The sequence below is a fragment of the Mus caroli genome, unplaced genomic scaffold (assembly GCF_978045245.1).
Source record: "Mus caroli unplaced genomic scaffold, Mus_caroli_1 scaffold_16, whole genome shotgun sequence".
In the NCBI taxonomy this organism is placed as follows: domain Eukaryota; kingdom Metazoa; phylum Chordata; class Mammalia; order Rodentia; family Muridae; genus Mus; species Mus caroli.
In genome coordinates this window covers 96,249,232-96,263,526 of record NW_028227271.1, presented here as the reverse complement: position 1 = coordinate 96,263,526, position 14,295 = coordinate 96,249,232, and the positions used below count along the sequence as shown (strand labels likewise).

General features: G+C 37.6%; 1 protein-coding gene across 3 annotated transcripts in view; it reads right to left on the bottom strand.

Annotated features, from left to right (window-relative positions):
* Positions 1-14,295, bottom strand: part of Nipbl (NIPBL cohesin loading factor) — a 170,710-nt gene that overhangs the window by 12,222 nt on the left and 144,193 nt on the right. For all 3 annotated transcript variants that reach the window (XM_021183780.3, XM_021183779.3, XM_029469689.2), the window contains exons 33-40: positions 9,338-9,446; positions 7,978-8,114; positions 4,783-4,923; positions 4,501-4,594; positions 3,804-3,958; positions 2,785-2,875; positions 565-738; positions 21-211 (exon numbers count right to left, since the gene is read on the bottom strand). In XM_021183780.3, the coding sequence (XP_021039439.1) occupies positions 21-211; positions 565-738; positions 2,785-2,875; positions 3,804-3,958; positions 4,501-4,594; positions 4,783-4,923; positions 7,978-8,114; positions 9,338-9,446 (1,092 nt within the window). The remainder of the gene's footprint in view (positions 1-20; positions 212-564; positions 739-2,784; positions 2,876-3,803; positions 3,959-4,500; positions 4,595-4,782; positions 4,924-7,977; positions 8,115-9,337; positions 9,447-14,295) is intronic.

Here is a 14,295-nt window from a genome sequence, read left to right as displayed (position 1 = left end):
TTGCCATAAGCCTTGCTTACCTGAACCGGATGGATGAGGCCTTGGTTCAGAGTCAGAGCGATGACATTCAGGGCGAAGTGGCGTACACTCGACTGGGTGTGAAAGAACGCCTCCAGCACCTGCTTGAGGTACAGCTGCATGATGGAGCTGCTCATCCCCGAGGAGACATCCCCCATTTCCTTCAGGTCTTCCTGTTTTGCAACTTTCTTCCCTACAAAAGAGAGCAGAAGAGAGACACACGTTAATTTAACATCATATTAACACTGCTCACTTCTCTGACTGAACCCACAATTCAAACCCAGAGAATGGTTCAGCTCATGGCCACGCTCAAGTGCTTGCCAATCTTTCCCCAGCACTGTGTCGGAGGCTCTTTGCAAACTGAGTAAGAATGCGCTCCCTCTTCCTCTTGCTACAGCTGCAGATACCTACAACCTTCCACTGCCTTACAGAGTTAGCTCAGGGATGTGTACTTGGCCCAACGCTGCCATTCCTCCATGGTTCTGCTCTGGAGTGGAGAAGAGCATGTTACCTATGCTGTCAGCTACACACCGCACTTTCACTTACAGTCTCTGTCTGCTTGCTGCATTCGTGTGTCTTCTTCTTGTAGGTAAGTCTGGAGGTTTTTTAACACTTGTATTTTTAAATTCACTGAGGAGTTCTTATCAGATAAAATACTATTATACAGATTCTTCACTTCTTGCTCAAACATTAGACTCGGATGCTGTATAAAGGCAAATCCTAAGAGAAAGGAAAGTATGTCGTTATCTATTCCTACTAAAGGCAAATGGAACACAATGAAAATGACAAAATATGCAAAGATCGCCTTATTTCAAAACTTTACAACTTAAAGACTGGAAGAATGCGGTGGCCTTACCTAGAGAAGCAATACAGCAGGTACTTCTTCCCCATGAATTAAAAACAAGAAATTGCATTTCAAAGGAGAATTTCACACAAGAGGAAACCTTGAGGAGGGAGCAGGGCCTAGTGGCTAGGGGAGTGGATTAGGAGTCAGGAGTCTCGGGTTCTATTCCTGGCTCCACCACTGACTTGTAGTGTGACCTTGGGTGAGTCACACAATCTCTCTTTGCCTCAATTCTCCATCTGTAAAATGGGGACAATAATATTTACCGCCCGCCTACCTCAGAGGGATGCTGTCAGGACGTAAGATGTAATGTCTGCAAACATTTCTCAGAGCCGTAATAGAAGGCACTACAGTGACAATGTAAACTACTGAACTCAGTCCACTGACGAAACAGAATTTAAAGGAGAGCTAAAATCATCTTCCCGATTCTTTCTCAAATGGCCCTAAATTGAGGCCACAATGCTAACTTATAATCACAAATTAATAATCAGCAAAATGAAGTTATTATCAATGTACATAGATAAATGTTTAATAAGAAAATATTTAAGACTATTGGTGAGAACAAGCATTATTAACACCAGAACCAAAGCAGCAGACACAGCAGTGATCAGACAGCGAGTCCAAGGTCACACGGAGAATCATGTCTCATGTAACTTTAAAAAACTGTTCTACAGTGCTGCTTTCTTAAACTAAAACTTCATTTATGGTTCTCCGAATTATCTGCAATGTAATTGGCTATATCATGCCATTGAACTTATTATCTACACTTAATATTTAAGGTTATACACTGGCATGAAGGTATATACATGGCAAACTCTGGGAAATGATGGTTATATTTAACTCTAAGGACTTTTGTTTTCTCTCTAGGTTGGAGAAAGACTTCAGCATGCAGTCCTGGCTGGCCTGCGACCAGCTGTGTGGATCAGGCTGGGTGGAATTCAGAGATCTGCCTGCTTTTGCCTCTGCCTTCCGAGTGCTGGGATTAAAAGCGTACACAACCATACCCGGCTTGTAAGTAATTTATGAAAGGAACGGGGTGTAATAAGGCAATTATCTTTAAGTATTTATAAATATTACCAACATGATTAGTAGGGCTTGGGTAACTCAGATTCTATATCATTCATTCTTTCAGAGACTAATGTCAGTGACTACCCATACATACTAATTAAATTACAACTTGACAGTGATATCAAAACATATCCAACTAAGTTATTATTTTTATATGTATTCGAATAAAACACTCATTAACAATAAAACCAAAAGTATAGTACATACTATTCTCTTATAAATAAGAAAAAAATTTATTACCGGCCTCAGGCATGAGAGTTTTAGATTTCTTTTTTTAAAAAGAGCATCTAATCCAGGTACTGTATTAGTCTCCTCTACCTAACTCTCTATACTCTAATGCATTTCCAGGAAAGCTGTATAGAGCTGCTTTCAAAACACATTTTATTACACTATTGCTTCCAGAAACTGAACATGGACGAGGTATGTATCCCAACTGTTCCTATAAGTAAGTCTACATGGATTGCCCATTAACAAGTGACAGATATATGTAACAACACTATTTGCTCTGAAAAAGAACAATTTTAAGAAATGCAAATTGGATAAAATGTTCATCAAGTCCTTAGTATTATGGTGCTTCAGAGAGCATTTTTAAGCTAGGAAGTAGGGTGGGAGACAGTATTGTTATCTCCACATTACTGACAAACTGGTGAACAGAGGAGACACCCAGGAAGGCCACAGAGTGAAGCATCAACAGAACCCAGCTGTTGTTTTGAATCCCAATATTGAGCTCTCCATATCAGCTCACTGCCAGAACCATGTCCAAGTACACCAGCAACTCGGACTCACAATAGTCAGAAAGCCCACTCTACCCCCCAAAGAGCTAGAAACTACTAAGAAATTTAGACTTAACTTACCTAGACCAATGATGGCTTTTGTTTGTACTTCTTCATCTGAGTGTTTTGTAAAATACATCAACAGTTCAAGTACTTTATCCTTTATGTTAACCTGAGGGGGCATATTAAAGGTATTCAAGAAGACTATTTAATGCAAGAGTAAGTTTTCAAGTATGTGTAAAAAAGAGGAGGTGGGGTAGAGGGGCGGGGGAGGGAGGGAGCGAGGGAGGAAGAAGAAAAATGTACTGGCCCCATAGTGCCCGTGTGAATGTATGGAAGCCAGAATTAATTCTAAGGACTTGGTTATCTTCTGCAAAGCAGTAGGATCTAGGGATGAACCTCAGGTAATCAGTTTTATGTGCAAATATATAAAACTGTTAAGCCATCTCATCAGCCCTAATTCTCAACTCTAAGGGGGGGAAGCCTAAAAGCCAACAATGAGAGTTTTCACGTGAACTCTGCTGTGCTTGTAGGTCGGCTGCACTGCAGTGGCCTGGCAAATACTGACAACACTGGGAGAGAGAATAATCAACCTGATTAATCTATTCAAACTTATATATCGATATTTGTTCTGTCTGTATGACTGTGCAACATGTATGTGCATGGCACCTGTGGAGGACAGATGTGGGTGTCAGACCCCTTGGGACTCAGATTCCATACGGTTGTGAGCTGCCATGTGGTGGTGGGAACTGAACCCACCGTCCTCTACAGGAACAGACAGTGGTTTTAACTGAAGCATCTTTCCAGTCCCTCCATTTATTTTACAACAGTGACATCCGATGTCTGTGACAAGTATGCTGTTCTAAACAGTGTGTCTGTTAATGAACTGGTAGAATTGGGTGTGAAACTCAGAATCTGTCTTAGATCAGTAAGAAACTGATCAGGAGGAAGTCTAGACATTATGCTTTTACTAGAACTCATTCCAAAATGCTTATTCAATTATTCTAAAGCTGCCTTCTTCCAAGATCATTATAGTGATTCTTAGCTCAGGGCCACAGGACCGTGTTTTACAGCACACTAGGTAATGCTATGATCTTTACCTTACTGTTGCCTTTAAAATCTTCCAGATCAAAATCAAAATGGCGGCAAAGTGCTCCAACAGTGAAGAGGGACCTAAGAAGCGCTGGTTTGTTTGTTAAAAGTGAAGTGTTATTTGGGTCTTCTTGGTGCTGACTTTTTAATTTTGAAATGGCACCTAGTAAAGATAAATACTAGTTATTTACAGTAATCTTTGAATCATGCTTAAACAATTACTAATGAAATACAATGAACTTTTACTAATGGTTTTAAGAATTAAATACATTTATAATATGTGTGGTTTTGTTTGTTTGCATTGTTTGAGACAGGGTTTCTCCACGTAGTTCTGGCTATCCTGGAACTAGCACTATAGACCAGGCTGGCTTCGAACTCAGAGATCCGACTGCTTCTCCCTTCCAAAGTGCTGGGATTAAAAGCATGTGCCACTACTACTTGGCTTGTACATTTTCTCTAGAGCTAAAATCATGTAAAAAAAAAAGATATTAACTGTTACTTTTGATGTGGGCCAGGAAATATACCACTTTTAAAGACAGAAACTTTTGAACCAAGGAGAATGTGAACGATCAAAGACCAAGTGTGAGTGTGGGCTGAGAAACAAGCACACTTGTGTCCTCACTGCTCTTCTGGACCAGACCCAGTCACAACTGGACACAACTGCACAACGTCATAACAATGGGAACACCCAGGCACTGAACTTACCGTAGTATCTGTTGAAACAGGCCCATACAAATTTAAAATTCTGGGTCACTTTATTTACAACAGCCCCAAGACAGCTCACACAATGTTGTACTACCTAAAAGATAGAGAAAATGTTACTCTTTAAGAAAAAACTGAAACACAGTTGAAATATATGACTGTTTTTTTCCTTTATATATTTGTCTTAAGAGATCTTGGGACTTAACTGACATATTATATAGTGATATTTTATAAATCATCACTTGTGTATTACACACTCCAATACAGACACAGTAAACTACTCACAGTCATGCCATATTTGATGATCAGCTTCATCAGATCTTCCTCAATAGTGGCAAGGAAAGTTTCACTTGGGTGTTCCATCAGTGGTACAACTAACTCAAGGATTTTTGCAACATTGCAGATAACCATGAAATCATTTTGCGTCTGTAAGAATAAAATTAATGCTTTATGGATGCCTAACCAAGTCTTAAAAAGAAACTACACACAGCTTTATGTCTAGAGTATAAGAATACAGCAGTATGTATGTATGTATGTATGTATGTATGTACGTACATATTTATGTAAAAACCTTCAAAGGTATTAGAAAGAGGCAATCCCCCACCAGAGTATAGAAGGAGCAGTGCGTGACAGACCATCAGATGTCTGCAGTCTAACTCTATACGCTAATTTACCAGTCACCTCGGGGAACTTAATGTTAACGTTATTACATTTAAAATAATCTGGGGGTCTCATTTATGACTGTGGTTGTTTGCCTGAATGTATGCTGCTTGCAGCCAGTGCTCTAAATTATTTTTCCCTAAAAATGCAAATCAAGTCTAAACAAATATGTAGATATTAGAGGACTATTTTACAAACACTGTCATATCTAAGTGATAATATACCTTCTTAATGAAGGCTATTAACCTAACAGTTCTCACCTGTGGGTGACAATGCTATTTTCTACCTACAAGTATTTTGCAATGTCAGGAGAATTTGTAGTTGTCACAGTGAGAGACCAAAAGATGCTGTTGAATACAAACAATAGATCTTACCAACAGTGAATAGTGCTGGATCTGAGAAATACTGTCGCAAGTGTATTTTACTTAATAAATATATTTATTATCTCAGAACTAGGTAGAAGGCTTTTTAATTTATACTTTTAGATTTTCTTTGATTAAAACAGGTAACTAAGCACATGAAAAAATTTTGGTGTTATTTATTTTAATGTACATGTGTATCAGAATTTTGCCTATTTTTATGTATGTATGTATGCTTAGCACCCATGAGGGTCAGAAGAGGGCATTGGATACTCTGGAACTACAGTTACAGATGGTTGTAAGCCAACATGTGGATGCTAGGAGCTGAACCTGGGTCTTGTTCTTAGCCACTCAGCCATCTCTGCTGCCCCACAACACAGTCTTTTTCCGCTTGTCCTATGCTCACCTTATTTTTCTCTCTTAAAGCAACATTACTGTTTTTTACTGACTAAAACATTCCTATATCATATCTATTTCTCCTTCCAGGAGATGGATAGGATGATTTCCACATAAAAATTAAAAATGAAGAAGAAGAAGAAGGAGGAGGAGGAGGAAGAAGGAAAACAAAGGTTTGATGAACACTTTTCCCCTCCCTGGAGACAAGGCCTCTCCACTGAGGCTTGGCTGTGCTTGATTCAGAGATCTGCCTGCCTCTGCCTCCAGAGAGCTGGGATCAAAGGCACGTACCACTACGGCTGGTTAAACAACTAAAATGTTTAAGTTATTCACAAAATCTCCAAAACTTAAAAGGCACATAATTCAAAGAAAATAGGAAAACCATGAATAAAAATGAAGCCCAAATGGTCAGTATATTTATAAAAATTTATAAAAATGAAGTCCAAATGGACAGTATCACAAAAAAAACAGTTAATTTTCTTGGAAATGGAATAAAAGGAAATCATTTTTAAAATACCTGATAGATTATTAGCAAAGGGTAAAAAAAATGATGATTCTCATAGTCATGCACCACATTTCAAAAGAGCTAAAGATCATATCCAACAATCTCCCCCAAATCAAACAAAGCCTATGGAAAAGCAAACCAACCCCCAAGTTTCCCCAATGCTCTAAGTCCATTCCTCAGAACGTGGACAATGGGATGAGCGAGTGCAACAGTGTTTCTGAGTGCATGCCAGAAGGATGATGGCTCACACTGTAAGCCAGACTCTGAGGGAGACAGCACACACTCAAGTACAGTGCTGGGGCTGGGGAGCTCAGTGTTGAACAGCTGCAAGTCAACTGTGAGCCACATAGTGGCTATGAAGCTAAGTTATTTCTGGATCTGAAGACAGGATTAGTGCCTTAGATGTAGTATATGATGTTTTAAACAATTTGTTTCTTATTCTATACAACTTTCCTTGATTCTTAAAAAATTCTCAAGTAGTCATGAGGTTTTCATAGAGAACTTATAAATCAAGGAGAAATTGCCTCACAATAGATAACAGAAAAAAAAAAAAAAAAAAAAAAACCAAAACATCAAATTTAGTAGAGAAAACTATTAAATCTTTAGAAACAGGGCTGGAGAGATGGCTTAGTGGTTAAGAGTACTGACTGCTCTTCTGAAGGCCCTGAGTTCAAATCCCAGCAAGGACATGTTGGCTCAACCACCCCTAATGAGATCTGACGCCCTCTTCTGGTGTGTCTAAAGACAGCTACAGTGCACTTACATATAATAATAAATTTAAAAAAATTTTTTAGAAACAATGGGGACACAGTATATAAACAATTAAAAACTGTATAAATTTCTAGAATATTTTAAAATTTAGCACATGTAAAAATTCACAATTGCTATACATCTGGTATAAAAAAAAATCTCACGATTTACATTATTGTTTTTTATTTTTATTTAAGCAATGTTTTGTGAATTTTCATTTTATTTTAGGAGAGCCTAGCATATGCTAATATATCAATGTCTCTAATATTCCATATTCAACATATGGCTCTATAATAAAAGTAAAACAAATCTATTATAGAAGCAAATGAATTGTAAATTAAGAATCCTAAATATAGTAAGTTTCTTTAAGTTATAATTTCTGCTTTATTCACAGCTGAGGTCTTAACAAAAGTTACAATATTTTTTAAACAGTTATACAGTAAGAACTAACAGGGAAATACAACCTAGATTTTAATTATAATGTATCAGAAAGTTGATGTTTTTAGATAGCTTGTACTCAGCATTAGAATATGTATTTCAGTCAATGATACAGATTGCCTGTCAGTGAGAATGTGGCTAGCACATGTGAATTCTAAATGTAAGGCACTTACTGCCTGTTGCATGCACGAAAAGAAAAAAACAAGACAGCACAAGCAAGGTGTGGTGGTGCATGTACGCCATTAATCCCAGCACTTGGGAGGCAGAAGCAGCCCAATCTCTACAGAATGAGTTCCAGGACAGCCAGGGCCTGTGCACAGAGAAACCCTGTCTCAGAAAACCAGCCAACCAACAGAAAGCACTTATACTCACACTACATTTAGTGGTGAGGTACGGCTGCATAGTCATGGCATGTTTAACCATGAGTTGGGGTCTTATTTTGCTGAATAAGAACAAAGTGGTTATGCAAGCTACCAATCTTCCAGAATTTACACCTTTATTGTCTGAGTCTAGAAAAAAAAAAAGAGAGAGAAGTAAGACATTTGTATTTAGAGTACCAATGAGAATGTTAAATAATGGAAGTGACAAAAAGAGAATTAGGATCAATACTCAATACGCAGTTACGCAAAACACAGTCAAAGGAAGCTAGTTAGGAGGTATTTTGGCTCTTAAAAAATACTTATTTTTAGAGATGATTAGTAACATCGAGCATTAGTGAATATTAATGTCACCAATGAAGTCTATGATTAGAGAAATAAAGAAAAAAAGAGGTATATATGGGGGAAGGGAAAATTAAAGAAAAACAGCAACAGGCCCTGTGTGGGATATCTGCATTTCCCTTAGGTGCAAATGCCACCTCAGCTAGGCAGTCAGTCCCAATGGAGAAACTGAGGTCTACTGCAGCTCCTCATTGTGGACATCAAGAAATGGGAAGCGAGCCGGGCGTGGTGGCACACGCCTTTAATCCCAGCACTCGGGAGGCAGAGGCAGGCGGATTTCTGAGTTCGAGGCCAGCCTGGTCTACAAAGTGAGTTCCAGGACAGCCAGGGCTACACAGAGAAACCCTGTCTCGAAAAAACCAAAAAAAAAAAAAAAAAAAAAAAAAGAAATGGGAAGCGAGATGGTAAAAGTCTGTGCTTTTATGTAGTAGTACCAAATATGACTTATGTAATTATTGATAACAGGTTTCAGATATGTGACTCATATAACTGATAATATACAATATTAAATATTTAATTTACATAGACAGTTTCAATAGATTAAAAATTAAGATTAAGAAATATTTAAGATTAAACATTAAGTATTAAGAGAATTTTATACAACTATGAACAGTATTAGAAATATAGTATTATATTTTAAAATATTACAATAGTTAATGCAACTTCTTTGAAAGTTTTCTATAACTGAAATAATTCCAAACAGTTTTGTGATGCCATTTTAGAAAAATTCTGGGCTCTAGACTTCATTCTTATTTAATATGATATCTAAAAGTACATATTGAGAGATGTGTAGAGGAGATGAGATTTATGCTTTTATTATACTGTTTTATTTAGGTAATCTTAGAATATAATCTAAAATGAACTGTCCAACAAATTTATATCATGAAAACCAAATTACCTTTAAAAGTGATGTAACTAGTTATTAGGCAAGCATATCTAGAGGTAAAACTTAAGGGCCAAAATTAAAAATAACATGAAAATTAACTTACAGACTAATATATAAAATAGCTTACCAGCTAGAGATTCCTCATATTTAAGAATATGTTCAACTAGGTTATCAACAAGTTGGGTACAAGCTTTCTTCACAGGTTTATATGAGGAATCCTCTTCAGACTTCAACAACTATATATGTATACATAGAAAAAAATTCCAGTAAAATTATTCATCAGACAACAATAATAATAATGTACATGCATTAAATGTCAACAACCATTTTCAGTTCTTAATATTAAATACAAATAAAGCCAAAATACATGACATATTTAAAAATATTCTTTAAATCAGTAATTTATAAGGCCAACAATTTGAGTATGTAGACTGCTGAGTACAGAGCCAGATACTGCAGAAACACAGGAAAGGTAAGTTTTCTCTCATGCCAGCCACAGTCACAGAACTCCACCCACTGCTAGCTGATTGATTTTAAATAATTAGTAACTGTATCTGAATTCTACCTTAAGCCTCTCAATTATAGAGCATAATGGCATATACTTTGGCAGATTTCTTCTGCTTCATTCTTTGCCAAACCATAAAGAAACTGTGTTTACAAATACTATGAAGAACAATGAGGAGAAAGAGGGAGGCCTACCTATAGTAAAAAAAAAAAAAAAAAAAAAAAACCAATCCACTCTTATAGTCACTGGAGAAAAATGACTTAACCTATATCTGTTTTGCCAATAATGATTAACCAAATATTTCTAAGGATATTAAAAGAAAATTGCATTTAATTTTCTTGGAAGCTATCAGACACTTCCTTTCTGTTTTCTTCCCCCTTGGGGACAGGGTCTGTCTATGCAGTTCTGCTTGTTCTTGAACAAGATTCTTCTGCCTCTGTCCTGCTGTTTTTGTTTTTCAAATTTTAATAAAATTGTCCTCAAGTTAAAAAAAATTGCCTGGATAATTAAAAATGAGTGACGGCAACCATAACAGTATGGAATATATACACAGCATCACTATTCAATTAAAAAAATAAATGGAAGACAGTCTTGATTTAACCAAATTCAATTGTGAAGTACAAGTTTTCATTGATCCACACTTTTTTTTTTTAAAACAACGTTTTTTTTTTTTTTAAAAGAAAGCATTTATTTATTGTATGAGCATTTATATATAGTATGAGGATACTATAGCTGTCTTTAAGACACACCAGAAGAAGGCATTGGATCCCATTACACATAGTTGTAAGCCACCATGTGGTTGCTGTGTTGATTCATTCTTATGTGCAGTTATGAACATAGCACTCTAGAGATTGGTTTACTTGGGGTGATCACCAAAAACTGTTTTTGTTCTTTTTTTTCCCTCTTAAGATATCATGTAAGAGAATAGCAATGGCTTGTGCTGTAAGATCAAGAATTGACAAAATTGCAAAGCTTCTGTAAGGCAAAAGACACCGTCAATAAGACAAAAAGGCCACCAATGAATAGGGAAAGAATTTTTACCAATCCTAAATCTGATAGGGGACTAATATCCAATATATACAAAGAGCTCAAGAAGCTGGACTCCAGAAATTCAAATAACCCCATTAAAAAATGGTGTACAGAGCTAAACAAAGAATTCTCAACTGAGGAATACCTAAGGGCTGAGAGCACTTGAAAACATGTTCAGCATCCTTAATCATCAGGGAAATGCAAATCAAAACAACCCTGAGATTCCATCTCACACCAGTCAGAATGGCTAAGATCAAAAATTCAGGTGACAGCAGATGCTGGCAAGGATGTGGAGAAAGAGGAACACTCCTCCTCCATTGCTGGTGGAATTGCAAGCTGGTACAACCACTCTGGAAATCAGTCTGGCGGTTCCTCAGAAAATTGGACATAGTACTACCGCTAGATCCAGCAATACCTCTCCTGGGCATATATCCAGAAGATGTTCCAACTGGTAAGAAGGACACATGCTCCACTATGTTCATAGTAAACCTATTTATAATAGCCAGAAGCTGGAAAGAACCCAGATGTCCCTCAACAGAGGAATGGATACAGAAAACGTGGTACATTTACACAATGGAGTACTACTCAGCCATTAAAAACAATGAATTTATGAAATTTTTGGGCAAATGGATGTATCTGGAGGATATCATCCTGAATGAGGTAACCCAATCACAAAAGAAGTCACTTGATATGCACTCACTGATAAGTGGATATTAGCCCAGAAACCTAGAATACCTAAGATACAATTTCCAAAACACAAGAAACTCAAGAAGGAAGACCAACGTGTGGATACTTCGTTCCTCCCTAGAATAGGGAATAAAATATCCATGGAAGGAGTTGCAGAGACAAAGTTTGGAGCTAAGACGAAAGGATGGACCATCCAGAGACTGCCCCACCTGGGGTTCCATCCCATAATCAGCCACCAAACACAGACACTATTGCATATGCCAGCAAGATTTTGCTGAAGGGACCCTGATATAGGTGTCTCCTATGAGGCTTTGCCAGTGCCTGGCAAATACAGAAGTGGATGCTCACAGTCATCTATAGCTAGAGAAAGTACCCAAGAGCTGAAGGGGTCTGCAACCCTATAGGTGGAACAACAATATGAACTAATCAGTACCCCTAGAGCTCGTATCTCTAGCTGCATATGTAGTAGAAGATGGCCTAGTCTGCTATAACTGGGAAGAGAGGCCTCTTGGTATTGCAAACTTTATATGCCCCAGTACAGGGGAATGCCAGGGCCAAGAAGTGGGAGTGAGTGGGTAGGGGAGCAGGGCGGGGGGAGGGTATAGGGGACTTTTATGATAGCATTTGAAATGTAAATGAAGAAAATATCTAATAAAAAATGTGGGAAAAAAAACAAAAAACAAAAACAAAAGATATCACAGATAAGTGCAAAATAATTTATTATAAATTTTGGTTCATGACACTATCACTGTTGATTGGGTATGTGTTTTAATGTATTAATTATAAATAATAATCTGACACAGGATCTCATTATGTAGCCCTGACTGACCTGGAGCTGAATGTATAGACCAGGCTGGCCTTGAACTCACAGAGATCTCATCCCTTGACTCTTTTGAGTGCTGGGATTAATGGCCTATATTACCATTCCTGGTCCTGCTTTTTGTTTTGTTTTGTTTTGTTTTAATTTCCAACTTCAACAAAAGTATTCATGTTTTGGGACTTGTGTTTTTACAAAACATTATGATGTAACTCTAATTCAGCTTGTTTATTTCAGCGCTCTATAGCAGTCTTCCTCTTGTGGGTAAAGAGTAAGTCAGCTCTTAGTGAAGTACACTTGTATATGTGTTCTAATTCACATGGACAATGTTTTCTTGAATATACATCTTAGAGCAGAAATACTGGGTATAATACATATGAATATTCACCTTTTTGAGTAAATACTATCAAATACTCTTTCCCAGAGTGATTATATAGGATAGAACTCTTTATGTGGCATGTTTAAGTCTTCAGGATTTTAGAGTATATGCATACAGCACAAGGAGAAGCTTCAGTAAGGGACAGAGACCTAAATATAATACTCACTTAAGTTTCATATATTCCTTATATAAACTGCTAGAAGTAATTTTAGTATGCCTGAGTTCTGGCTATCAAAAGATTAGGTATGGAATTTTCTTTCTTTTTTTTTTAAATCTTGGGTTTTCAAGACAGGGTTTCTGTGTAGTTTTACCTGTCTTGGAATTTGCTCTGTAGACCAGGCTGGCCTTGAACTCCCAAATGTGAGGATTAAACGTGTGTGCCACCACTGCCAAATGTGGGGGATTTTCAATCTGTGGAATCAGCTCAGTGCTCAAAGATTTTGAACTGGGGAGTATTTCAGATTTTACATTTCTAGGGTAGAAAGGTACAGCCCTAACTGAGTAGTAGTGCCTACAGACACAATGTCTTTTTTATTTACATCTAGTTACTGTTTTATGTGTATGAGTATCTTACCTGCATGGATGGATATGGACTACCTGCATGTCTAATGACCTCAGAGGTTACAACAGTGTGTCAGATTGTCTGGGACTGGAATTACAAATAGGTGTGCGCTGTCATTTGGATACTGGGAATTGAACTCAGGTCTTCTGCAAGGGCAACAATTATTACTCTTAATTCTCTTTTCAACTAGCACTCAGGAGGCAGAGGCAGGAAGATCTTGAGTTCAAGGCCAGCCTGGTCTACAAAGTAAATTCCAGGACAGCCAAAGCTGCACAGAGAAACCCTGTTGTGAGATATTGCCTCCAAAGAAGTGTTGGAGAACTAAGTCAGTGAGTGAGAGACTTGCTGTGCAAGGGTAAGGAACATACTTCACGTCCTGAACAGGCACGGACAAGCCGGGCATGGCTGTATGTGTCTGCATCCCCAGCACTGGGGGTGGAAACAGGAGGCTATGGGGAGCTTACTGCCTCACGAGCCTAGGCAGATGGGTGAGTGTCAGGGAGAGGGTGAGAGTCTTAAGAGAACAAGACAGACTGAAAGAACACCTACATTCTCCTCTAGATTCCACACATGCACACACACTTCCCACCTCCTACACAGACGGGAAGGAACCACGCTGGTAACTTTAAAGACTCTTATTTGAAAGCTTCTGAAAGCACTAACTGTGGCTTAATTTCACACCACTAAAAGAAATGCCACATATTTTGTAATAGGCCAAATAATTATTTGTTTTATTTAACTTAATGTTATTTTTATATTCATTTATAGATCTCATGAGTAGGCCTTAGTAGGATTAGTGCTTCTCAACTTGTGGGTCAAGGCCACTTTGGGGTCACGTATCACATATCCTGTATGTCAGAATTTACATCACTATTCAAAATCGGAGCCCAATCACAGTTATAAAGTAAACATGAAATAACGTTATGGTTTGGTATCACCATATATCACAGTATGAGGAACTATATTAATAAAGGGTTGCAGCATTATGAAGGATAAGAACTACTGTTCTAGATTAAAGGGATAAGAAAAAAACTATCTGAAAGTATAGCTAGAATTTCAACTAGCAATTCAGAGAACTTAGCAGTCAACTGGATAAGTGATTCAAT